Source organism: Eutrigla gurnardus (assembly GCF_963514095.1).
Source record: "Eutrigla gurnardus genome assembly, chromosome: 9".
Classification (NCBI taxonomy): Eukaryota; Metazoa; Chordata; class Actinopteri; order Perciformes; family Triglidae; genus Eutrigla; species Eutrigla gurnardus.
In genome coordinates this window covers 14,841,829-14,865,899 of record NC_139923.1, presented here as the reverse complement: position 1 = coordinate 14,865,899, position 24,071 = coordinate 14,841,829, and the positions used below count along the sequence as shown (strand labels likewise).

At 40.9% G+C, this 24,071-nt stretch overlaps 2 protein-coding genes across 2 annotated transcripts; one reads left to right on the top strand and one right to left on the bottom strand.

Annotated features, from left to right (window-relative positions):
• Window positions 1-5,104: 5,104 nt before the first annotated feature.
• On the bottom strand, window positions 5,105-10,101 carry ppp1r3ab (protein phosphatase 1, regulatory subunit 3Ab). The gene is made up of 4 exons (XM_084017915.1): window positions 9,194-10,101; window positions 8,864-8,931; window positions 8,658-8,755; window positions 5,105-8,122 (listed from the first exon to the last, which is right to left on the bottom strand). Exons 1-4 carry the CDS (start codon window positions 10,063-10,065, stop codon window positions 5,189-5,191), a joined length of 3,972 nt encoding a protein of 1,323 aa, XP_083874041.1. The 5' UTR covers window positions 10,066-10,101; the 3' UTR covers window positions 5,105-5,188.
• Window positions 10,102-13,234: 3,133 nt separating this feature from the next.
• Window positions 13,235-23,668, top strand: LOC311018845 (forkhead box protein P4-like; the record flags this gene model as incomplete). Its single annotated transcript, XM_084017914.1, has 16 exons — window positions 13,235-13,336; window positions 14,135-14,303; window positions 16,304-16,405; window positions 17,437-17,520; window positions 17,745-17,853; window positions 18,519-18,693; window positions 19,120-19,224; window positions 20,131-20,218; window positions 20,536-20,673; window positions 21,309-21,498; window positions 21,590-21,660; window positions 22,292-22,393; window positions 22,501-22,622; window positions 23,164-23,233; window positions 23,320-23,456; window positions 23,539-23,668. The coding sequence occupies exons 2-16, from the start codon at window positions 14,148-14,150 to the stop codon at window positions 23,666-23,668; spliced, it is 1,779 nt and encodes a 592-aa protein (XP_083874040.1). The 5' UTR covers window positions 13,235-13,336; window positions 14,135-14,147.
• Window positions 23,669-24,071: the final 403 nt, after the last annotated feature.

Genomic DNA, 24,071 nt, shown 5'->3' with positions numbered 1-24,071 from the left:
CGACTTAACTTCTCTGTCTCTGATCTCCTCCTTGGGTGAATTTGTCCGTTCACCAACAAATTCTTCTAACAGTAATTTATGGTCAGGGGGTCAGTGAAAGGGTCATAGGCCTCACATAGTGCATAGTGATAAAGTAATAAAACGGAGCAGAGCTCCTCATGGTACAATGATCAAATGGAACAGGGCTAAAGTAAAGTAAGAATGGAAGAATCCTAACACAGGTCAGCTTTAACTGCACCGACTGGAGTGTTTTTGAGGCTGTATCTATCTGGACGGACTTACTGACACTGTGACATCATACATTAGTTTGTGTGAGGAGATGTGTGTGCCCAAAACCTTCTCAACCTTCAATAACAATAAGCCGTGGTTCACAGCAAAACTCAGGCAGCTACGTCAGGCCAAGGAGGAGGCCTACAGAAATGGGGACACGATCCTGTACAACCAGGCCAGAAACACACTGACGAAGGAGATCAGAGGGGTGTGAATGTGGGCTCGTTCAGGTCGTTTGCTAGTTCAAGGTTCTCCACGGGGGTGGGGGGTTCCTGTAGTTAGTGATGTTCTTCAGGCCTCTCCACACTGACGCCGGATCGTTAGCTGAAAACTGTTTTTTCAGCTCCTCTTTGCCACTCTCAGACATCACACAACCAACCCCACCCCCTGCTATCACCGCTGAACAGCTTCAATAGACCAATAGAGCTGTGTGAAGTCCCCTCCTGCTACGAACGCTCCGCCATCATCCTGAAAACCCTCAATCACTACCGACCCGGCGCCCTGACGTCTGTGGTCATGAAGTCCTTGGAGAAACTGGTGTTACCCACCCGAAGGACATCACAGGGCCCCTCACACGACACCTTCGTCTCCTGGAGTCAACACCCTGTTGAACAAAGCTTATCTCTCTCCTGTCTGCTTGCTCATGCACATCGGCTCTTGTTTTAGGTTTCACGGCTGACTCCCTAAACTCTGAGTAAATCAGTGTTATCTCTTGACTCATCTCCTCAGGGAATGTGTGTTTACTTTTATATTCATTAAGCCTTTTATGGTGTAAAAATAATTTACCTTATCTGTCTACAGGATATGTGCCACTCTTCTAATAACGTAGTGAAACACAATTTAGAATACAGTTCATTGGTTTTGGTGCATAGCAATGAAATTACAGTCTCTTTAGACTTTTGCAGTGGTTCGATCCCCGGCTCCTCCTAGCTGAGTGTCCGGCGTCCCTGAGCAAGACACCTCACCCTACTTGCTCCTGACGAGCTGGCTGTCGCCCTGCGTGGTTGACTCCCGCGTCGACCGTGTGTGAATGTGTGAATGTCAGTCAACAATGTAACAGTCACAGTGTTTGAACTCAAAAACAGATGCATGAATCACACAGATGTTTACGTGCATGGTAATTTATGGTCAATAGATTATCAGTGCTAGGCAGGGGGTCAGTGTAAGGGTCATAGGCCTCACATAGTGCATAGTGATAAAGTAATAAAACGGAGCAGAGCTCCTCATGGTACAATGATAAAATGGAACAGGGCAAAAGTAAAGTAAGAATGGAAGAATGTGTGTGTATATATATATGTGTGTGTGTGTCCGCCCGCCTGCCTATGTGGATGCCCAATTTCTGAAGACTGATGTTTCCAGTCAGCTGACAATGCTCATATGACTATACATTTATGTCTACATTGGTCGAAAAGAATCAGATTGGTAGGTTTGGCTTTTTTTTTTTTAAGAAATCATTTTTCTTCAGTTTCCACACTTGCCTTTTATGTTGAATTCAGTGCAAAGTAAAGAAAATGTATCTGAGTAAATGTTATGGGAATTTTGGATGTTTGTAATTTATAAATTAGAATCTTTGTCAGGTCAGACGTTGATCCGCATCTCCTCTTCTCAACTGTTATTCTATGACTAAAATGATTGCCTGGTTGTGTGTAGTTAGGTGATATGAGCATGAGGGCCACATGAGATAACTTCAGAGGACATTAAGACATCTGTGTTCTGTACATCTTGTCTTTGTAAGATAGGACATGATCCATCTTTTGTTTACGGTATGATTCCTCCTCCTTAAAAGGGAGATTCCAGCTTTCCGGCTGTCTCTGAGCTTTTGCATGAGAAGGCAGGTACAAACTATTTTTGTTTGCAGATGAAATTACTTTGTCGAATAAACCGCGGAGAAAAAGCTGATCCTGGTTGTTGATCTCTATTGGGCAGATTCATTTTTCAACAAAATTAACAAGAGGTCAGACCCAAATGCACACTTAGAATTAAACAGGAAGTGATTTATTTCAGTGAAACACAGAGATGGTTGGGGATTTTGGGAAAAGGAGAGGTGAAGAAAATGGAGCACAAGGAAACTCTGGCAACAATAATCATAAGATTATAAGAAAATCTTTGTGATCCAGGCTAAATATATACATTAAACAACATAACTATACTCACCTCCAAAAATAACACGCAGAAAATGAAGGAAACGTTGTTGGGAGCATTTTGTTTTTTTTAAGCTGCAGATCTGCCTGCTTGTTGCACTGATGATGTCATGGGTGGGATGTAATTACACCATGAAAAAAACAAATTCATATTAGTGTGTATTAATAGCACCATCATGTGAGATCTTACATAAAAGCTCTTGGAGTAAACAGGGAAAGTTGTTTGTAACAATTAAATAAGATAGGCCTTTTATTTATTTTATTTATTTTTTGTTATTTGAAAAGGTGCCATATTCTGTGTCGTAAATCATTCTTTTTCATGTTAATATTTCATTAAATAATCATGTCTCTTATACTCTTCATATATAAAAGACAGCACCACTGCTTTTTCTGAAAATATGTTTAACATTGATTCACATACTCGTTTTTGATTTGTCGCTGCACTCACGTCATAAGAGTCCTTGAAAGGGGTCAGACAGGCATCTGTGTGGAAATTTAAACAGTTGAATGACTGCAGTCTGCGACACTGTGCTCGTTATCAGAATATCCAGTCCAACAGGTGTAGGGGTCAGCTAAAATACTATGATGATCAACATAAGCTCCACCTGCACAGCCAATAAAAAAAAAATATATATATATTATTGCTCTGAAGGGTTTTGCTGCGAGGACAACACCGACCTCTTCAGGTCATATAACAAAGTGATTTCATGTTTAAAAAGGATAAACCTATATCCATACAGACATACGTTTGTCAAATGTCTAACCTAAGAGGTAAAAACAGAAAGACAGAAGAATGACCTGGGTTAAATTGTAGAACACAACTCACAGATTCGCAGGTTATCACAAAAAGGATACATGCAATACATCCAAGATTACTACAATTGGAATTTGAACTATAAGGAATGTATGGTGATTCATTCTGCTTGTAAATATAGATTATACGATACTGAAAATATGATTGTGTTACTTTGTGGCTAAAAACATGTCGCTGTTCATCTGGCAGAAGAGAGTGGTAATCCTCCCAGTGGACTGGACTGAAATCCTCCGGCGAGTACATGCAGCTGTGTTCAGTTCAAAACACAGCTAAAAGCCAAAGTTGAAATCGGAAGCAGGGACTACATGCTATGTTTCTCCAATATCTACTGCTAAACAGCCGCTGAAAGCTAAACAGCACTCTGCCTAAAAAAAGATTTATTGTGGACACGAAGGGGGTATGTTAGAAATGCACATGGACTTAGTTCAAGCTTTGTCTTCTATTTGGATCAAGGTCGTCATGTTTTCCCAGAGAAAGATAAGAAGAGGACTAATCCGTGACAATGACTGACTTCTACTCTGTCTCAGGAGCTGTTTGCTCAGGCATAAATATTGATTTTCTTGAAAACCTTGGACATGTGTATGAAAAGACAGTTAATACTTCCGATGGTCAGTTTGATGCCAAACGTATTTTAAGATTAAGTGTAACAAGATAGCTGTCTTGATGACAATGTAGCCTGAGATAAAGAACAAAACAAATTTCAACACTCCAGAAATATCAGAAAAACAATCTGGTTTCTTTGTTCTTGTACAGTTTCAGGTAATGACCGCAGATCACTGATATAACATACTCCTGACGGCATTCATATTTTCTTTTGAAAAACACTGATTATGGTTTGGGTTATCTGTTACTATGCACCACGTACATACTAAACTTCAATATCATCCCCTCAGGATGCATTTCACTTTTCAACTCTCAATTTGTACAATTCTTTGGTTAATAAACCAAATTACCTACAATGCTATTGACATTTTCATCAGCCTTAGCTGTACTTTAGGGCTAATAAGAAAGTTTGAATGATAACACGTGAACATGGTGAAGATGATACCTGCTACACAACACACAGTTAGCTTTGCTAAGCATTCAGCTTTAGCAACACTTCAGAGTCGCTCTGGCTGTAGATGCTAAATTGCAAATGAAATGTAAATTAAATCTGTTCTTATTGTTATTCACTCTGAGCTGGCTACTATTAGGACTGTGAACACTACTACAGTACTCATTTATATATCATCTATAGTACAATTTATTGATTCCAGACTCAAGAAGACAAAAGGTTCCCAAAACAAACCGTCTACAGGTGGCATCCATACACATAAACACTCTGCAAACAGATCAGTGTAAGCAATGGTCCGCAGCCTGTTGTCTGAGTTGATGCTAAAGTTTTATGTAAGTAACATAAAGAAAAGTGGTTCATACTCTTGACAACAGAGAGTTAGCATCCTCCCATAGGGAATATACAGCATGTAATCTGATATGTCTCATACCCCCCCCCCCCCCCCATGTAATCTGATATGTCTCATACCCCCCCCCCCCCCCCCCACACACACACACACACACACACACATTTTTGTAGATGTACAGCCTATTTTATTCTTCTTTATTTTCATTTTTCTCTTCTCTAGCTGTCCCTGCTGCTTAGAGGGAGACTTAGAAGCCTTTTTCGTGGTTTCTAACCTCCCCTGCACAATGTTTCATCTTGCATATTGTTGTTTTTGAATACTGTGTGAAATAAATAAACATATACTTTAAATGAATGCCCATTATCATTCACTATTGTATGCATTTCTCCTCTTCTATTTAGACAATTACTAGTTGTGTAGGTGTTGAATGGTGCTCGAACACAGATGACGGGAAATATCAAATGGTGGTATGAGAGTATGGAGTAAAAAGACACTCATAAGAAGTCCATGTTAAACAATAAAACAACCGACACGGATGTTAACGCTTTAATTCAACTCTGTTTTTACCTCTTGTTTTTTGGTTTTCCCGGCTGCCTCTCTTCTTGACAGTAGAGCCAAACCACTGATATCATGTAGAGCCCAAAACAGGCAAGGAAATCATAATAGTAGGCCACGACTAAAAACACCACTAACAAGGTGGCGTTTAACAACGTTTTGGAGATATTGCTGCAGGAAAAAGTATCTGTCCACCTCGAAACATTTGTGCTGGGGCTCGCCTGTCCACTTGACGCTAGCAGAGCTGCGGCTGCAGGTTGGCCTGCTGTCGCCGTGTCCACATGACTGACTGAAAGGCGGCTGAGGTGCTGTTCTTCATCCAGAGACTCGCTGATGGATGGCATAGGCGTGGACAGCAGTTTGCTTCTGCTGGTGGAGTGCTTTAATTTGCCCACGCCAAAACCTGCATCTTTGCCCCTGTCTTTCTGGGCCTGCGACCCGCTGTGAACGGCCCTGAGGCAGTGCATGTACAACTCCATCTCGTCGTCCGAGTCGGACTCTGCTGAGGCGCTGTCGTGGCCCGTTTGGTTGCTTTCAGGTTCATCTGTAAAAATGCCCCATCCTCCCTGTGCAGCAGGTTTGTTCTCATCTCTTGCAGCTTTCGATAGGCCACGTGTGACGTTCTCGTTGCTTTGGAAATCTTCCTCTCGGTAAAGTTGCATTTCAGCTGGGATATGTCCATTTTCTTTGTCAGTTACACTCTTGTCCTGGACATTGTTCACCGGAGCAGATAAACCATCTTCAACCTTGATTTGTGTAATGTCTAACGTCCCTTCAAAGCAGCTTCCCCCATCCTCTACTGACATGCTCTCTGACTCTGCATCTACGATCTCTGACTCTCCCGTTTCATCAACGGGAATTCCCTCCTTGTAGTCTGGATTCTCCTCTTCTACATTTACCTCCCATGATTTGAAGTGTTCCTCCACACCTGCTTCATTATCATTGTTCAAGTCTATTACCATTTCTTCCTCCTCCTCTTTCTCCTCTTCATCTTGGACATTTGTCTTTTCCGATATTGACCTCTTTTCAAAGAGTTTTTCTTTCTCTAACTGTGTCTCCTCTTGTTCCTCTGTTTCCTCTCCCTCAAGCTCATCAGCTAGCTCTTCCTCTCCAGCTGTATTTGAGGCTTGAAAATATTGTAATTCCTTTTCAACTTCTTCCCTGTCTTTTCCAACCACAATCGCTCCAATTTCCTCCTCTTCAATGCTCTCCTTGCTCTCTAAAACATCTTCATCCTCTTTCTCCAACGCTGACACATCACTGTTTTCTGATGGTGTCTCTCTCCCTTCACCCTCCAACTGTCCTTGATCTTTCCCCACGACCTTTAAACCTACTGCCTCACATTCCTCTTCGTCCGTTAATATGATTTTCTCCTCTTCTTCAACCATCATTTCCCAATTAACTTCAGAAGCGTCGAAACAGAAATCCTCCTGTTTTGCGACAGCAGCTTCCACTTCACTATGCACTACTTTTCTTGCGTCTTCATCTTTGTGCTCCACGGACACGTCACCACGCATGTGATCTTTCTTCTGATCATTCTTGTTGTTGACCTCTTCCACATTATTCATGTCAACACATAATATCTGAGGTGTTGTGACATCCTGTTCTTCCTCTATATCAAAACAACAAGCATGGCTATTCTCAGTTTCTTTCGTAGCTGGATTTTTCACGTGCTTAGGGTCCAAAACAAGTAAAGCGTCAAATGTTTGATCTTCCTCTGAAATGGCATTGGTGGTTGATATAGTTACCGTTTTGCTGACATCATCATCTTTGCTTGACTCAGATACACGCCTACAGTCGTTCTGCCCACTACTGCTGGTCTGTTGGTCAGTCTCGTCACTGACGCACTCTGATGCACTCTGAGAAGGGGGAGGTGACATAGATGAGGACTCCAGACTGGTCATGACTTCTTGTGTTTTACTTTGTGCGAGTGTTTCATCTCGATTGGTTGTAGTTTGTCTACATGTACGCTCTGGCACTTGAAGGTCATAGGTCAGATTGTCTTCCTGTGCTTCTTCCCGGAGATGTAAACTCTCAGTGGGTATTGTTGGATTAAAAACATCAGCACTTAAAATGTTTACAGCGTGCGGCTGTAGGACTGTGTCTCCTGAAATAATGATATCATCTGCGTGGTCCGGGACGTTGTTCGCTGTCATGCTCAAACTTGTTCCTTCTTCTTCGTTCATGTCTTGGTTTGATTCCTGAGTTGCAATCAAATAGTTTCCCTGAACCTCGCCATCGTTACCGCTAGCATCTGTTGGATCAGTGCAGCTATTCTGTCTGCATTCAGTGTGTGGGTAACTCGGAGATACGCTTCCAACATGCAGTGAAGCCCGTACTGGATTTTCACTTCGCATTCTGCCAAACACCTGATGATACAGCGGGGCCACCACAGTTCCAAATGTGAAGCTGTTGGTCACTGCTGAAACACCACTGTCAGCTCGTTCAGCTGCAATGTTGCTAATAGATTCATGACTCTTGCTTTGCTTCTGGATGCTTTCCTCTACTTCTGAGACAGACTTGTTGATATCTTGGCATTCTGCAGGAGCAGGCTCATCATTTGATGGATTGTCTGGAATATCTGTGGATCTGTCACCTCCTGAGTCAGCCACACTGGTACTCTTAGATTTCCCTGTCTCTCCGTTGCACGTGTGGTCATGCACTGGTGACGTATCATGTGGAACATCTAGGAGAAGTTCGCTGCATGTTTCCAGGGATTTGGAGACAAAGTGAGAGGAACCTTCTGATTTACTGCTCCCCTCAGGAAATGATCGCATGTCTGAGTGTGCTTCTTCTTCAGTTGTCTGCTTTGCTTCTGGAGATGATTCATCTCTGACAGTGTCATCATCTCCTCCCTTCCTCTGAGAAAAGTAGTCCTTCACCCGAGCCATCCGTGCCGTTTTTCGGTGACTTCTTCGACTGCAGTTCTGTCTGCTCTCGGTCTATCCATCAAGAAAAGATTACTTTCAATTTGCTCACACAGTAACATGAGTAGAGTAGCCTGCATGGCAAAATGTAAGACACTGAGAAAATGCAAACAGCATGCACTTGGTGTCCTTTAGGTGCACAGTACATTATGTGACTCTGCTGCTACTCAAGTCCTGGTCATGTGATATGCCCTCATAAAGTGCATCAGGGGTCATGTTAAATTCTCTGTTCCTCCTTTCCGACACACCGTGGCTCCCTTTCATAGCCAATAATACATACAATATGTCAAATTAAGTTAAAATGAAAATAAGAGTTTGTTTAAATAACGAAAAATAATCTGTGGTGTTTGACGAGAAGGATTTAGGATTTCAGAACAATTCTCTAGTAACTGACAGGTCACTGTAACTTACATAGTTTATATGACTCACTGACTTATGAAATGTATTGATTGCCATTAAAGGGTATTTGACTAGGAAGTCTAAAGGCAAGGCATAGAATGTATTAGTAAACTTGGCTAATGGGTCTGCTATGTCTTTTTAATTAACTCACCAGTGATGTGTGTCGATCCGCCTCTGATGTTCCTGACTGTCCATCACAGATTTGCTTGGCTTTGATACAGTCTGCCTCCACTCCATGTTCTGACCCATCTGGAAAAAAACCCATTTTGATTAATATTGAGGCTGCACTATTACAGCTATGCCTTTTTAAATTCCACAAATTCATTCATATTCACAATTGGCAAAATAAATATTCACCTGCTGAAATGTTTTCCTGCGATGAAGCTTCCGATGCAGAAAGGTTTTCCACAGCAGAAAAGTTCTGACTGTGAATCAATAACATTTTGATCAGTCGACCTTTATGAGACTTTCAGTATCAACAGTATCAACAACCCATCCACCTAACATTGCGATTCTGAAATATTTTAAATAGTTTTGCTGATGGTATTTATCAGTGCTAGATGTGATAATCCATGTTACGTTTTTAATAACCTTTGGCTGGGTTACATGATGGGTATTGTCATAATTGAATGCATTGAATTGTGTCTAAAAGCATTATGGGACTTGAGTGAAACACTATATCCTCACCTGACGGTCTTAAGGCAGCTCTTTTTGTTAAATTTTTCTTTCTCTCTCTGGTGACAGAACAGCACGTAGTTCCTGTTGTTATTATTGGCCCAGAATGTGCCCACTGGAGTCTCATATCGCAGACAAAAGTCAACCCTGGCTCCCTGCTCTCCGAACGGGGGCACCAGGGTGAGCCTGAACGAGAAGCAGTCTGTCAGACTGTCACTGCAATCGGGCAGGTACTCGGCCAGGAGGTCATAGTGGCTGGACCAGGTGTCCAAAGTGGTTCGGACATATACCGCCTTACTGAAGGAAACGTTGAGGACACGGATCACTCCTTTCAGTATCGTGGTCCCTGGAAGTAGCTTGATGGTCTCCAGCTCCACTTTCTGCTCCCGGACTTTGACCAACAGCTCCTCAGTAGACAATGGAAGGGAGAAAGTGAGAGGAGTTAGGAAGTATTCCTCTGCAACTTTTCCTTCGCACTCAGAAGAGTCACATTTTGGCAACTTGGGTATGTCCCAAGTGTCAAACTCCTTCACTTGCACTAAACGGAGGCCCTTGGCGTCTGCAAAGGACACTTTCCTGGAGCCAGACAAGGGCGGCTCAGACCAAGAGTCCATGTCACTCTCAGAACTTCTTCTCCGTGGGAGAGGAGAAGATTTGGGCCTGATGCCGATCACTACTTCACACTCATCATCATCCATGTCCAAAGAGCTGAAGCCTGGCACTCCTAAGAGGCTGCAGGGCCCAGAAGGTCCTTGTTCTCCTACAAACTCCATGAGGCGCCCTGTAGGAGAGTCAGCGGGAAGTGAGCTGCAGCGCTTCTGCTTCTGGCAACTGACATTCAACATGCTCTGACTTAACAGATGGAGTCGAGTTACAGCTGACATTGTTGCAAGGGCCAAGACTATAAATAGGCCAGAAGGGACTTACAGTAGTCTAAACCCAGGAGGAGAAAATATCATCCTCTTGTTACTTCAAACCAGAGAATGTGTGTGATATAATCTACAGTATATAGTGATCATGATAATGTTTCTTACAGGAAAAAATAGTCCAACACCAAAAACTTTGGTGGACACTGTTCTCATCTAACTGTAATTTCTCCCTGGAGAGTTGCAAAACTATTTGTATAACAAGCATGAGATTTAACATGGCAGCTATTTGTGTTTGCTGCTTTTGGCCCAAAATGACTTACATGAGGTCTTACACGGAACAAATGGCCTCCGCATACTGTTTAAGTCTCCAAATTCATTTCCACTGACCATTGCTGACTCTCTGATGGTGCAATAGCTGTGAAAGCCTGATACTATGTCAGAAAAAAACATTCCAAATAAGCTCATTCTTTTATCTGCTTATCCATATCAAGATTTATCTTGTGTTTGTAGTATTTCCTGTGTTTATCGCACAGCTGTGACACCGTGGCATGTTCAGGTCCCCAGTCCTTAATCCTACCGAGCAAATATAATACATATTTTAACAGTGAGTAATAGTGTTGTGTCTTAATAGAAGAGCGGTGAACCCCTCCTGAATTGAACAGGAACAGTATAAAAGCATCTAAAGGCTGTGTGGAGGATAACAGGTTGTCCAGCATTTTTGGAAAGAAGCAAACTCAGAGAACGTGAGATGTGATATCGAACAGGAAACTTCAAATTTCCCTGACGTGCAAGGACTTTGAAGGAAAAAGAACAATGAATCCAGAGAAAGGACAAACAAGACAACATCCCTCAGATACTTCATATACGAAAGAAGAAAAAGCTGGATGTGACTTCATAAATACATCTACGACAGAAGAGAGCAGCAAAGAAATTATAGGACAAGAAATGGTTCCAACGATGTCAGAGGCTGCCAGTGGCTATGCGAGCATCCTCACCAACCCTCTAGATAACAAGGGCATCTCCTCAGACGATCCCTCCTCTGAGGACACACAGCTGTTAAAGCCCTCACTCTCCTACACTGCCCTGATCGCGAAAGTCCTCCTGTCCTCCCCCTCCCAGAAACTCAACCTGGCGTCTATCTACAGAGCAATGGAGGAGCAGTTTCCTCACCTCAGGAGCCGGGGTCCAGGCTGGAGGAACAGTGTCCGGCACAACTTGTCCATGAACGACTGCTTTGTGAAGGTGAGGCGCTGTGAGGACGGCCGGGGCCATTACTGGGGTGTCCACCAAGCTCACCTGAGAGACTTCCAGCAGGGGAACTTCAGGCAGCACAAGACCAGGGGGAGGAGGAAGAGGGGGAGACGTGACAAAGTGGCAGGGTGCCTGGCTTGGATGCAGACCAGCTGCTTTCTGGGCAGGTTCTATGAAAGCAGATCTTTGGGTTGTGTGGAGCCACGATGCTCTCTGCAGGAACCAAGGAGTTATGAGATGAGTTCTTTGGCTTGGACTCAACCATACTATCAGCCTTGGAGCGTCAACGCAGCGTGGAGCTGGATGAGACATTGCTACTTTCCAGAAAGCCTACCTGACTTATATGGCAGGGCTACACCTGGGAGAGGGTACGGCAGTCAACCCATGACATGCAGACTGCGCTGTTGGCAGGTGAATGACTCAGCACTAGGGGGCGTGATAGAGTCATATGGCAGCAGGATCATGACACCACCAGTGCAAGAGCTCATGTTTCCTGGCTGCTGGTGTATGTCTCCAGCTGTCAAAGAGTAGATCAAAGCTTAACCTAACAAAGTCCCCTTTTAATTTAATTCCTGAGCTGCCATAAATTAGCATGATGAAATGTTGAACAAGGTGGCGACTACATAGATAGGTTTGCTTTTACCTGTTTCTCACCATACAAAAGAAATGTACACTATTTTTGTCTTCCAATAAAAACCGGAGGGCAGGGAAATACTAATCCAGTAGGTGGCAGAAAGTTACCTTGGTAACAATATCGACAATTCAATCATGAATTGTTCTGTCCTGCTTTAAGACTTGCTTTGGAGAGAGGAGATCCCTTTGGCCTTTTTTTGTTAAACTGTCACTTTTGTATATGCATCATATTTAATTATACAGCACAAATCCACATGTGCATGAAACCTGAATCTTAATCTTTTAAGTGGGTTAAATTATTGTTGTGTAGATTCATAGCTATGCCTTTCTCATTCTAATTGCATGACAAAGGAAAACAAAGGAAAACAGCGTCTTTGTTCTTTACCTTGATATCCATCTTGTCTCACCAAAGACATAATAATTACTCCTGATGAAGGCAGCCTTTTAATTGGTCCTCATCATCTTCCATCATCATGTTCTTGCAGTCTGTCAAACATATTTTGCCATAAAAAAAACATTACAGGAAGCCACTGCAGGAGTGTAAAAAAAAAGGTGGTATGCTTAAAAGAAGAAGAAGAAAAAAGAGAAAACAGTTTTTACAAACAAACAAAATGACAAAACGGATCCAAAAATGATTAAGGTCCTGAAGACATGACGGTGCAGAAATGTTTGTCTACAGTTTGAAGTCATTTCAGGTATTGTTTATCAGTGCAGCTGTGTTGAAGTGTTACACTCTAGGGTGCACCGCATTTATCAACAGCCAAAATTAAAACACTTGATTTGTTTTTCTGATGTGCTATTTAAGAGGAGTGCAGACACTACTGTAAATAGCTCTTTGAAAACAGTTTGACAGTCGTGTAGCTGCAGAGTTCTTTTTGTTGTTGATGCCGCATATCTAAATAAAGTCACGGACAACTACTTGTCATTTCTCAAAGAGAACTCTCCGTTTTAATCATGAAAGATGGTAAATGATGCTTGTTTTGAGTTATTTTTATTGCCCTGTGTATGTCCATGAATATATAAATATAACAAATAAAAGCAATCCCTACAAAAATGGATTCTTACTGCACAACCTCATGATTTGTCTATATGTTATCATCAATTTTCTTGCCATTGTCATTTATTGATTCATGTGAAATGTAGAAGACCTTTTTTACAAAGAGACACTCACCAGGTAAACAATGCTAACTTTTAAGCCTACAATGAAAATGATGTATATTGTTTTCCACATCCTGGTAATACACTGCTCTCCTCAGTGTCTAACTCACGGAGTGACACTGTGACTCCTCCCCCTCAGGTAGACACACATCTCCATCAGTTCTCTCCCATCCTCACTCCAAACTGCATGACTTGGAGACATCAACTCTCCCGGCTGCTCTGAATTCGACTATTCACCTCAACGGTATGTAGCTTTAATACAGTTCTGATAGAATAGGGGTGTCAGAGAGCTTTCATGTGAATGTAATTCTTGCATGTTTTAGGAGGTAGCTCTTAAAGTTAGTCCTTAAAGTAGTTAAACTCCTACTTGTGCTCAGTTGCCGAGGTAATAGGCTGCACTTGATAGCTGTCTTTCATACGTATTTTTAGTTTCTTCAAGACAAGTTACATTTGAGGCAGATTTGAAACCTCCAAGCAAGCTTTCCTGGACATTCATGCACTGCCAATAACAAACCATAAATACACATGATATGATAACGGTCATGTTCGACATAAATAATATTTGCATGCACTTTCGTGGACACACCATTTAAGGACCTATTGGAAACTCATAGTATGATATTAATGTTATTTGTGCATCAAGTCTGGAGGGTTTTGATGTTGAGAAGTTCTTAATGTAAATGGACTATGACAAAATATCAATGTTTTTTGCAGTTTCCTCACATGCAACTAACTTCTGACATGGAAATCACAGATTTATTACATTTATCTAGTCTGCGGTTCTATTTCAATGTATTTGTAGCCTTCATTTTTTATTTAAATTATGCAAAGTAATGTTTTTTTTGCTTTTACTGTATTTGGTTCCCTCTTTGTATGATTATTAGCCAGCACCTCAAAAATCATATCTATTATCTTTGGGGTAATTTTTCTTGCTAAGTCTTTAACGCAAAGCCACACAATGGTGTAATTCAGCAATGATGCTGAAGTGTAGCTACAGTGTTTCAACCTAACAACTTATTTAGGTTTGACTGTTTTCTATTAGGTCTTGAGCTGGTATGCCTGAGTCTCCTCTCAGTCCCACGACAGCCCGTCAAACCCCAGCCAGCAGCCTCCTCAGTCACACAGACATCGGTGCAGGAGAGAGAGTAGCTAATGGGGATTCCTGCAGTGAAGTGAATGGTGAAAACTGGCAGAGTCTACACCATAAACAGGTAACCTCATCTACCTCCTATACTCCACAACCTCCCCCTCGTTCTCCTCTTCTTCCTCCGTCTCTTCATAAGTGGGAAATAGAACAGTGGGGACGTCAAGAGAAATACAGCATGTCAGCTCCATATTGGACGTCCTGTGACAGGACAGCAAACCCGGAGCCCGCGGCGGCTCTGTTGACAGTGGCAGGAATTTCATATGAGATCTGATCCAGGTTGGGAGTTGACACGCAGAACTCTGTTAGCCCTTCATTATTAGTTTGAGAGTCAGAGCCAGGGAGAAGTAATTGTCCATAGACCTCAGCCAAACAGATGCAAGTGAAAGGCAAATAAGCATGACCCAACACAATTTTATGGTTGCCTGTTGTGATTCCATCCCTGGGAATCTTAATCTAGGGGGATAAATGAAACAACAACGTAATGAATGCCTGGTCACCGACATTTCCTGAGTCTGTTCTCTCGTCTCGTCAGTTTGGCGCTGCTCTTTTTTCCTCTTAATTCACTTTCTCAAAGCGCACTGAACATGTGAGCCTATAAAAACGTTGGCACTGTCCATTGTAGAGGGTCTGATAGCATTTTTTGCAACCATGTGAGCTGAATTTTTAAACGTGCTATTCTTTGTCATTTTCAGAGAACATGGCTATAGTAGGTGACAATGTCATATTGCCACCGTTACGCTGCCAGAAAGTGTGACTTCAGTCTTCCAAACATAATAATGGCTTCTGATATGAACGTTCTCAACCTGCCAACTCTGCCACATTTTAAAATGAACACCATTGAGAAGACTGGTTTTTCCTATAATGAAAGAGAAGAACCTCCGTCTGTAACTTATTTCTGTAGCATTCATTCCGCACACAACGGATGGTTACTGAACGATTTGTATAGCATGGTAATGAAGCCAGCGATATGTCAGTGCCTTCTTAGATACACATGAAGATTCAGGAAAGACACCAATAGTGTAACACTAGGATTGCAACTAGCATAAATCAATACATATACAGACAATTCCTGTTTTGTTTAGTTGTGTGAAAATTTAAGAGACATGTGGATGGATAACGGATATTAGGATAAGTAAGAGTCAAATAAATGCTGCACATTTTCTGCTTATTCCACCACTATCTGTCTGTTTTTTGTTTGATTTTTGAATCCCCGTCTCTGGGGATTCAAAAAGTTCTTAACTTTCTAGTTATCTCATCAGTCTGGTTGAAACGCAGGGGATATCTGAAAGGATTGGCAACAAAAATGACAAACTTGAAATCCCTATTGTGCTCCTTTTTCATTACATCCTGCAAGCCACTAAGATATTACTCCAATATACACATACGGCTTCACTGAAACCTAAGAGCATCAGGTCACAGCCTTTACACATGTCTGTATACGGCAAATGACTTTTTATATGCAGAAAAAGAAGACATAAATATGAAATAATACATTATAGTATTCCAAACAATAAATTATTTTTTAGCAGTGTTAATAATACGGCATGTTGAATTTGTAAGGGTTGTTTCCTAATGCATCGTGTCAGTTGGCCGCAGCCTCTCTTTGAATACAAAGGGAGAGCCACTCTGTTATTTGTCAGTGAATCAGTAACAGTGTAGGCTAGATCGGTTATTATTCGGGGGGTGTTTGCTATCATTAATACCCATACACTTCTATTAGGAGTCACAACAAGCATGTAATTGTGTTGCTAATTACCTGGTCAGCCTATCTCTTATCTCATTTGGGGTCAATGACACAATCTGGCATGATGATGTTCACAGAGTTTGACAGCACTGTTTTGTAATTGGATTGGAAATATTTGTATTCAATGGTTATTACTGTTTAACACCTGACACTTGCCTTCTCCCTCTCTCTCTCTCTCTCTCTCTCTCTCTCTCTCTCTCTCTCTCTCTCTCTCTCTCTCTCTCTCTCTCTCTCTCCCACACACACACTCACTTGTGGTCTAGCCTTCATTCTGTAGACTGTGGTTCTTGATAATTGTATGCTAACTCTTCCTCTTGAAGGTGTTTCTGGCCATGATGGCTCCTCAGCAGATGCAGCAGCTACTGTCCCCCAACCAGCTTCAGGCTCTGGTCCAGAAGCAACAAGCCCTTCTGCTCCAACAGGTATTCATGCAATACGAATTAACTACTAATGGTACTCCTGCTCCTCCTACTACTACTACTACTAATAATACACTGCACCCTGGTTTACTGGGCTTTAGAATAAAGTTTTATATTTTCTTGTAAGTATTTACTTGGACTGAAACTAGTGTAACTAAAGGAGTGGATGCAATGTAATCTTAACATTAGCCATTACGTGTGTTGATTAGCTAGTTAGCTTGTGTTTCTAAGTTGAAACTCATTATTCAAGTTCAAACAGTGGCTCATAACCATTAAGGCAAGCTAGGAAATGAGCTAAGAGCTAGGCTGCTAAGGCAAAGTAGCTAGCTTAGACAAAAATACAAAACTGTTATGTATTGTTTTTACATTTTTGGCCAGCTAACGGTAATACACAACTATGTGGTCTGCTAGAGCAAGACTTTCTAACAACAGCAATGAAATTATAAGGTTTCGTATTTTGGTAAATATTATTATACCTGCAAATTGGCCTAGGTAGCATTAGCAGTTGACCTTACAAAGATAGCAGCTGTCTTACATCTAACATACGGAAAGGACGTTAGCCAGTCAGCCCAGGCAAACTGGTCTGCTAATGCTGAAATACACTTAAATAATGCAAGTAGATAATAATTTTGGTAAACATTCACTTAAGCTGAGCCTGTCCTTTCAAGTTCAGTTTATTGATTTTGGCTTTTTCATGGACAGACATATTTCACTCCATGTATAGCCTTACTACTTTTAGGGAACTTTAATTTGAGCTGACGTTCCTTTCGTAATTTCTTCATTTATTAATGATATGAATCAAATCAATTTATTTGAGATTCTTTGACTTCTGCCAATGAGTCATTCATGCCTTTGTTCTTGTCACTGTTCCATCTTTAAACAACATAATCTTGAAATTGTATCTTGTATCACAAATTGGGCCAGTCCTCTCTGAAGACAGAAATGTTACCGTTGGTAATTTGTTAGTTGTTTGAGAATGAGATAAATGTCTAATAAAAAAGTTATAAAATAATGGTCCATCACTATTGTTCTAGCAACATCTGAAAGAGTTTTACAAGAAACAACAACAGATTCACCTGCAGCTGCTTCAACAAAAGCCCAACAAGAAAGTCAAAGAGGTAGTTATTTGTTATCTGTTTCTTTTAATTCTATTTATGCATGTTTTTAGTTTGATTGACTGGCTTTGCACTAAAGTTTACATACCAATATTGGAGCAAAAGCCCTTGGATTAATAAAATGTAATACATTAGAGACCAGAAGAAAAGAAAGTGTGAGCAGAGTTTTACAATACTATTACTACTCCTCCATAATACTATACCTTTTATGTGATATTGTCCTCCAGCTCCCAGCACAGCAGCTTGTGTTCCAGCAGCTTCTCCAGCTCCAGCAGCAACAACAGCAGCTCCTCAGGCTGCAGAGGCCAGTCCTGTCCTCTCCTGCCCTCTCTCCAGGTCACTAGTCTTCTCCCTCAGTAGCAGTGTCTGAAAGCAATGGTGATGTCAGCCGTTTCATTTTAATGTGTGTTTAATTTATCTGTACAGTACCTGTGTTTTTAATGTTGTTATTCAGGGTGCATTTGCAAAATTGAGGTTCAAGTTGACAGTAAGGTTACTATAATATTTTATATCACAAGTATACTAAAGAAAATAGACTAACATGGACATGCATCTGATACCATTTTGTCATAGACACCTCGATAAAGAAAGATTTGTTTCTTGTTGATTTAACAGTTGTTTACATAACTGCACTCATAAGAGATGAGGATGAAGGTGAAACCTAAAAGTAGAAAATGTATCTTTGCTACAATATAGCTGTGCTAATTATTCCTGTATCATGGTGAAGAGGTAACATTAGGTCAGGAGAAAGATTTGCTCTACCTGTTTCTGCCCTCAAGCTTTGAGATGGAAATGAATAGAAACGGTGTGCATGAAGAGCAGATGAAGAAGTGCAGGTGTGAACAGCACAAAAACATTCTCATTATAGAGTAAACATGCTTCTAGAAAATATGCTGCCTCTAATGTATTATATATTGATAATAAATCACCCAGTAGAGTTTCCCCAACATGAAAAATAAGACATTTACAATCTACTGTATGTTTTGTTTTTGTTTTTTTAGCTGTTTTCAGCCCCGCAGAGATGCAGCAGATATGGAAAGACCTCATGAACGGCATAACTGAAGATGAAACCACATCAAAGGACAATCAGGACTTTTCTACTAATAACATAATGTCAACAAAAGCCAGAGGGGGGCAGACCGGTGACCAGCAGTCTCCTCCTCACAGGACAGAATGGTACGATCTGTCTGTTTGTGCTGTAAAACTGATTATGGGAGCCGCGATGACACTGCTTCTTTCTAAACATCAAAGAGTTGTCATCTACAAACATTTTCTTTCTCTCAAAGTGTGGGCGAGGAGCTGTTTGCTTTTGCAGCAAGACTAATTACCCTCGGGACATTACATTTTGTCTTGTTTGCTTGCTTTGTTTTCCACCACCTGAAGTGGTTCAGCAAAGAAAAAGTTTATATGACTACATGTCCCAAATCAAAAGTAAATAGTTCTGCATTTGTTTTCCACTTGCTCCCCTCCACCTCTCTCTGTCATTTTATGCCACCTGAAAAGAACAGAAAACAAGCTTTTCTGTTTTTATTGCTACTTTGCTCTTGTTTTCTTGCTGTTGTCTGGTTGCTGTTTTTAATCATGACAACGCTTTCATTCTAGTGCTGTCAAAGCTGATCGTGCTGCCACACACTCTCTCTACGGTCACGGTGTGTGTAACTGGCCTGGATGTGAGTCGGTGTGTGAAGACCTCAGCCAGTTCCTCAAGTAGGTTACATCTCCATCCTAATGCGTTCTGATTATATGTTTATGATTTAAAGGCATATTCCAATCAGAATCTGTAGAGTATCCTATAGGATTGTAAGGTGGCTCTGAGATGTTTGTCAACAATTATCTCAATAGGATAAATCTAACCCACAAGAAAAATATAAATTAATGATTGTGTATGAAAATAGAAAATAAAGGAAAATAACAATATATGGATAAACAAATAAAATGTAACTGATAATAATGTGTTTGAACTTAATTGAGCAACAACACGTTATTCCCTGCTGCCACTTTTGTCTGGATAGGAAATAATAGTAAACGGGGGAATTATGCAAAATTGTCAATTTTGTATTCATCATGAGTATTATCTTATCTAAATGGGCAGAAGACTATTTGAGGATTCGTGATTTATCTTTCAGAGAAACTCATGCATATCTCAGTGGCTTAACACTAAGGTTAAGACATGAGAGCCACTGAGGCCTAAACCCTAAAGCCCAAGCTTCTTTGAGTTTGTGAAAAAGCGCTATACAAATAAATTGTATCATTTTTATTAAATGTCAGTCAGCTTTCATTTGCAGCCATCAGAATGTATTTCAATGGTGAATAAAAACAGACATTTCATATCAAAACTTCCATAAAAACTTCTCTAACCACTTGAGCATCATCTACGTCTCTGCTGTTGAACAATTCTCACTTTGCCAAGAACAAATCATTAAATTAATTTCTGGTGTGAATTAATTAATTTTGATAGATTTTACCCCCAATTTTTTTTAAACCAGGACACAAGGTCACATTGGATGCCAGTGTTGCTGCTGTAAATCCAAGCTGTTATCACTGAAGTTGCAGACTTTTTTGCAGACAGATTTTTAGTGAGGTATTCCTTTAACGGCCCAGTGTGTGTTTCAGGCACATAGGGAGTGAGCACACTCTGGATGACAGAAGCACAGCGCAGTGTCGAGTCCAGATGCAGGTGGTTCAGCAACTTGAGCTTCAGGTGAGTCCTGTAAACATGTCTGCTTGGATGTGAGCTAGTGAGCTATTGATTTAAAAATATCTCCCCTCATATTTATAGAAGGAATAATAGTCTTTTTTTTCTGAGTTTTCCCAAGACTTCACCACCTTGCCCATGATAAATATTGATGTAATGTTCTGCCAACATTGTCTCCTTCCTGATCGTTGACCCTGTAAGAAAATGTACCTCGCAAAATGCGTTTGGTTCACAGTGTTCCATTTCAACAATGTGTGTCCAGTAATTTTGAAGCAACACCCTCCACTGTGATTTGTCCTCCCTCCCTTGATCTCCTCTAACAGCTCTGCAAAGAACGGGAGCGTCTGCGAGCGATGATGGCTCACCTGCATCTGCCGACTTTAGAATCTCAGTCGATCTCTGCACCTGCGAGTCTGCAGCTGCCGCAATCTGATAGAGCTGCTGACCCACGCGCCCTTCAGGTAGATAAGCGTGCAGTAATAGCTGTGTGAACGGAGACAAAGTAAATGAGCCGTAAGCTCTCAGTATGTGGTGGAGAGTGAAGATAGCATGTCTGGCTTCAGCCTCATCTTCTCTAGCACTGATAGATACCGCCAGCCTGTAATTGACCTGGTGAACTTTTACAGTTGGATGAGTTGCAAAAGCTCCTTTTGGAAACAAAAACATTGCGCCTTTATACTATAAATTCAAAATTCTTTTCCACTTTCTCTTTGTTGAGATCTCCATCCTCACTGAGTGTGACATGATGCAGTTTATCATTTCATTTTGGCGCCCAGCTGTTAGCGCCAGATGGCCGCCATTGTGTTTTCAGACAGTTTCAGACGTGCTCTCATAATGTGGAAGCTAATCAGATGTTAATCTTGAAAATATTGCACCATAATCACAACACTCACCAAACAATTTCACCCTATAATTAACAATAATTGGCTCCCTTCTTCTTGCTATATTAGTGGAATCGCCTCTGAGGAGGCGAAGCAAATCGCTCTGTTACACTCTGTTGAAAATCGCCCACTCTGTTTTTGTTTCTCCGTCAATCTTTTCATCCTACTTGTTCCTCCTTTGTTTAACTTGGATCATCTGCTTGTGTCGATCTCAGCTTAACTCAGTTGCTGCCGCCGACACCCTGCCCTCGCTAAGTCCGTCAGACTCACCCAAGGCGTCCCCGCAGCCTCTGGCTCCGGTCAGCACTCCATCGCATGTGTGTGAAGGAGAGTCGCCCACTCATACATCATGTGCCGGGGCCATAAGACGTCGCCATCACCCTTTGATCTACTCACTGTCTTCGGGTAAAGCAAGTACTGTTATAGTCATATGTTCACACAGAAAATAAATACTTTTTAGGGCATTGTCCACTCACTATGTGTTGTCTTGTTTCAGAAAATGAATATGAGCTTTACAAGAACGCCGACATCAGACCACCGTTCACCTATGCAACACTGATACGACAGGTACAGTCTTCTTTCCTTAGATTTAAGCATTGTACAGGCATCTTAGATATCATGTGTTTATATTATTTTAATACCTTTTTAAGATGATTTTATAATTTGTAAATCAGATTGTTTCTGTGTTTTCTTATTTTGTATTCTCTGGCCTAGAATGTGAGAGATAAATGACCTCTATATACTGTATATCTGTGGTCATGTTGGTTGCTATGTGAGCTCATTCATTTAAAATACCTGTCTACAGAAAACATTGCCAGAATTTTTTTTTATAGTCAATTAATAATATTATTTTAGTACCTTTTCAAGCCCAAAAGTGCCAAAATCCCCTGGTTCCAGTTCCTTAAATATGATTATCTGCTGATTTTCTTTTTATCAAACAAAACAAAGGAAATTATAGATCAACTTGGGCATTGAGCTAATTACTGATATTTCCATATCAAATAATGGATTGGATAATGAAGTAATCATACTCAAAATAATTGCCAGATTAATCAATAATGAAAATAAAAATGCAGCCGTACACTTGTTCTGTGTCAGGGAGGTGAATACAGCTTTTTCCATCAGAAAAGAAGCAGCTTTAATATGAACCTGTAATATGATGCAGTTGTTTTATTATATTCCCTCTCTCCATCTACAGGCTATTATGGAAACATCAGACATGCAACTTACGCTCAACGAGATATACAACTGGTTCACACGGACATTTGCTTATTTCAGACGCAACGCTGCCACTTGGAAGGTATCACACCCTCAGATAATTAACTCTGCCATCCTGATGTGTGTCATCCCTGATTTAGCCACATGTATTCGGTAATATCTCCTTCACTCTGATTTTCTCTGGATCAGAACGCCGTGCGCCACAACCTCAGCCTGCACAAGTGTTTTGTGCGTGTGGAGAATGTAAAAGGTGCCGTGTGGACAGTGGATGAGATGGAATACCAGAGGAGGAGATCCCAGAAGATTACAGGGTACGGTTAATGACTTCCTGTGTGGATCACAGTTTTTAGGTTATCGGCATATATTTCATTTAATTTTCCTACGCATATATTATATTATTTCAGAAAGACAATCAATTATATAACTTAACATGCAAATAAATCCTTGCTTTAGACATATTTTCAATTTGACTTTTTAATGTGCTATCTATTTTAACATTACTGTGTTATTGACACGATATATAGATGTGTACAGTGCTGTCCTGGCTACCCCCTGCGTCAAACTAGGTTCCTTATTGCATCCACATCAGTGCACATGTTCTTTCCTTAACAGGCTCAGAAAATGAATGATAAATATGACTGGACTGTTCCTGGTGACAGTTTCAAGGCTACCGTTGAAGGTTTCTTTCTGACCGCGACTGAATTATTTGTCATCATAACCGACCTTGCCTCAAACTATTGCTGTTTACCATGTTGTGGTTTGGTGCATAGGTGCAGAGTATTGATTTGTTTGTCATGAATTAGACATGGATTGTGTCAATTTTGAAATTCTGTTACTTTTGTTTTGCTGCAGGAGTCCATCGCTGATGAAAAATGTATCCTCCAGCCTTGATTTTGGGACGGTTCTGAATGCCAGCTTACAGGTGAGGGGTTGTATTAGAGTGCAGCTTCCTGACTAAAGAGTTTGAAGTGGCTGAGACACGGTTTGATTTCTTCTTCTGCTTTGTAGACGGCACTTGCTGAGGCGTCGCTGCCAGGAGTCAACAAGGAGTGTGAGAGCAAAAACTCCAGGAGTCAAATACAGGAGAACCAAGCAACAAACAGCAGCAGACACAGCAAACACAACTCCTCTCCACGAGTACAGCAGTGAGTTGTATATAATGAGAAAATCAAAAAGATGGACTGATGTGCTGGAATAATAGTTTGAAATGTTTTTCACCTCTTGAAGGTCCTTTTTCCTTAAAGACGAAGCGCTGAATCTGAATGACAAAGAATCTCCGATGGCAGCCGTGAATCCCGCCAGGCTGCAGAATGACATGACTGAAGACGACGACGAGCACTTGTTTGACCTTGAATGAAAAGAAAAGGCTTTCAGAAAATCAGTTACAAAGCAGTAATGTGTTCGTCGAACAATCAGGGATGTAGACCACAGTTGACATATTATACCATCTTTATTTCATATTAATGTTCAGTGTGTTGAGCCAGATAATGGAAATTCTCACCAAAATTTCAAAATGGACATATTCACACATAACACAAAAGTGTGCTTCATATATTCATACATGATGAAAACTGACATGCCTGTGGCAGTCCACTTTTTCTTTTTCAACCTTGAAGAAAACAGAGTCGAAGAGTATTTGTTGTTGGCTTATTAGTTGATTATTTTCCGCTTTTTTGATCAGCTAGAGATTTTAGAAAAATATTTAAATCAATAGTTTAAACATTATAAAATAACTAACAGTTATCATAGTTAAATATGAT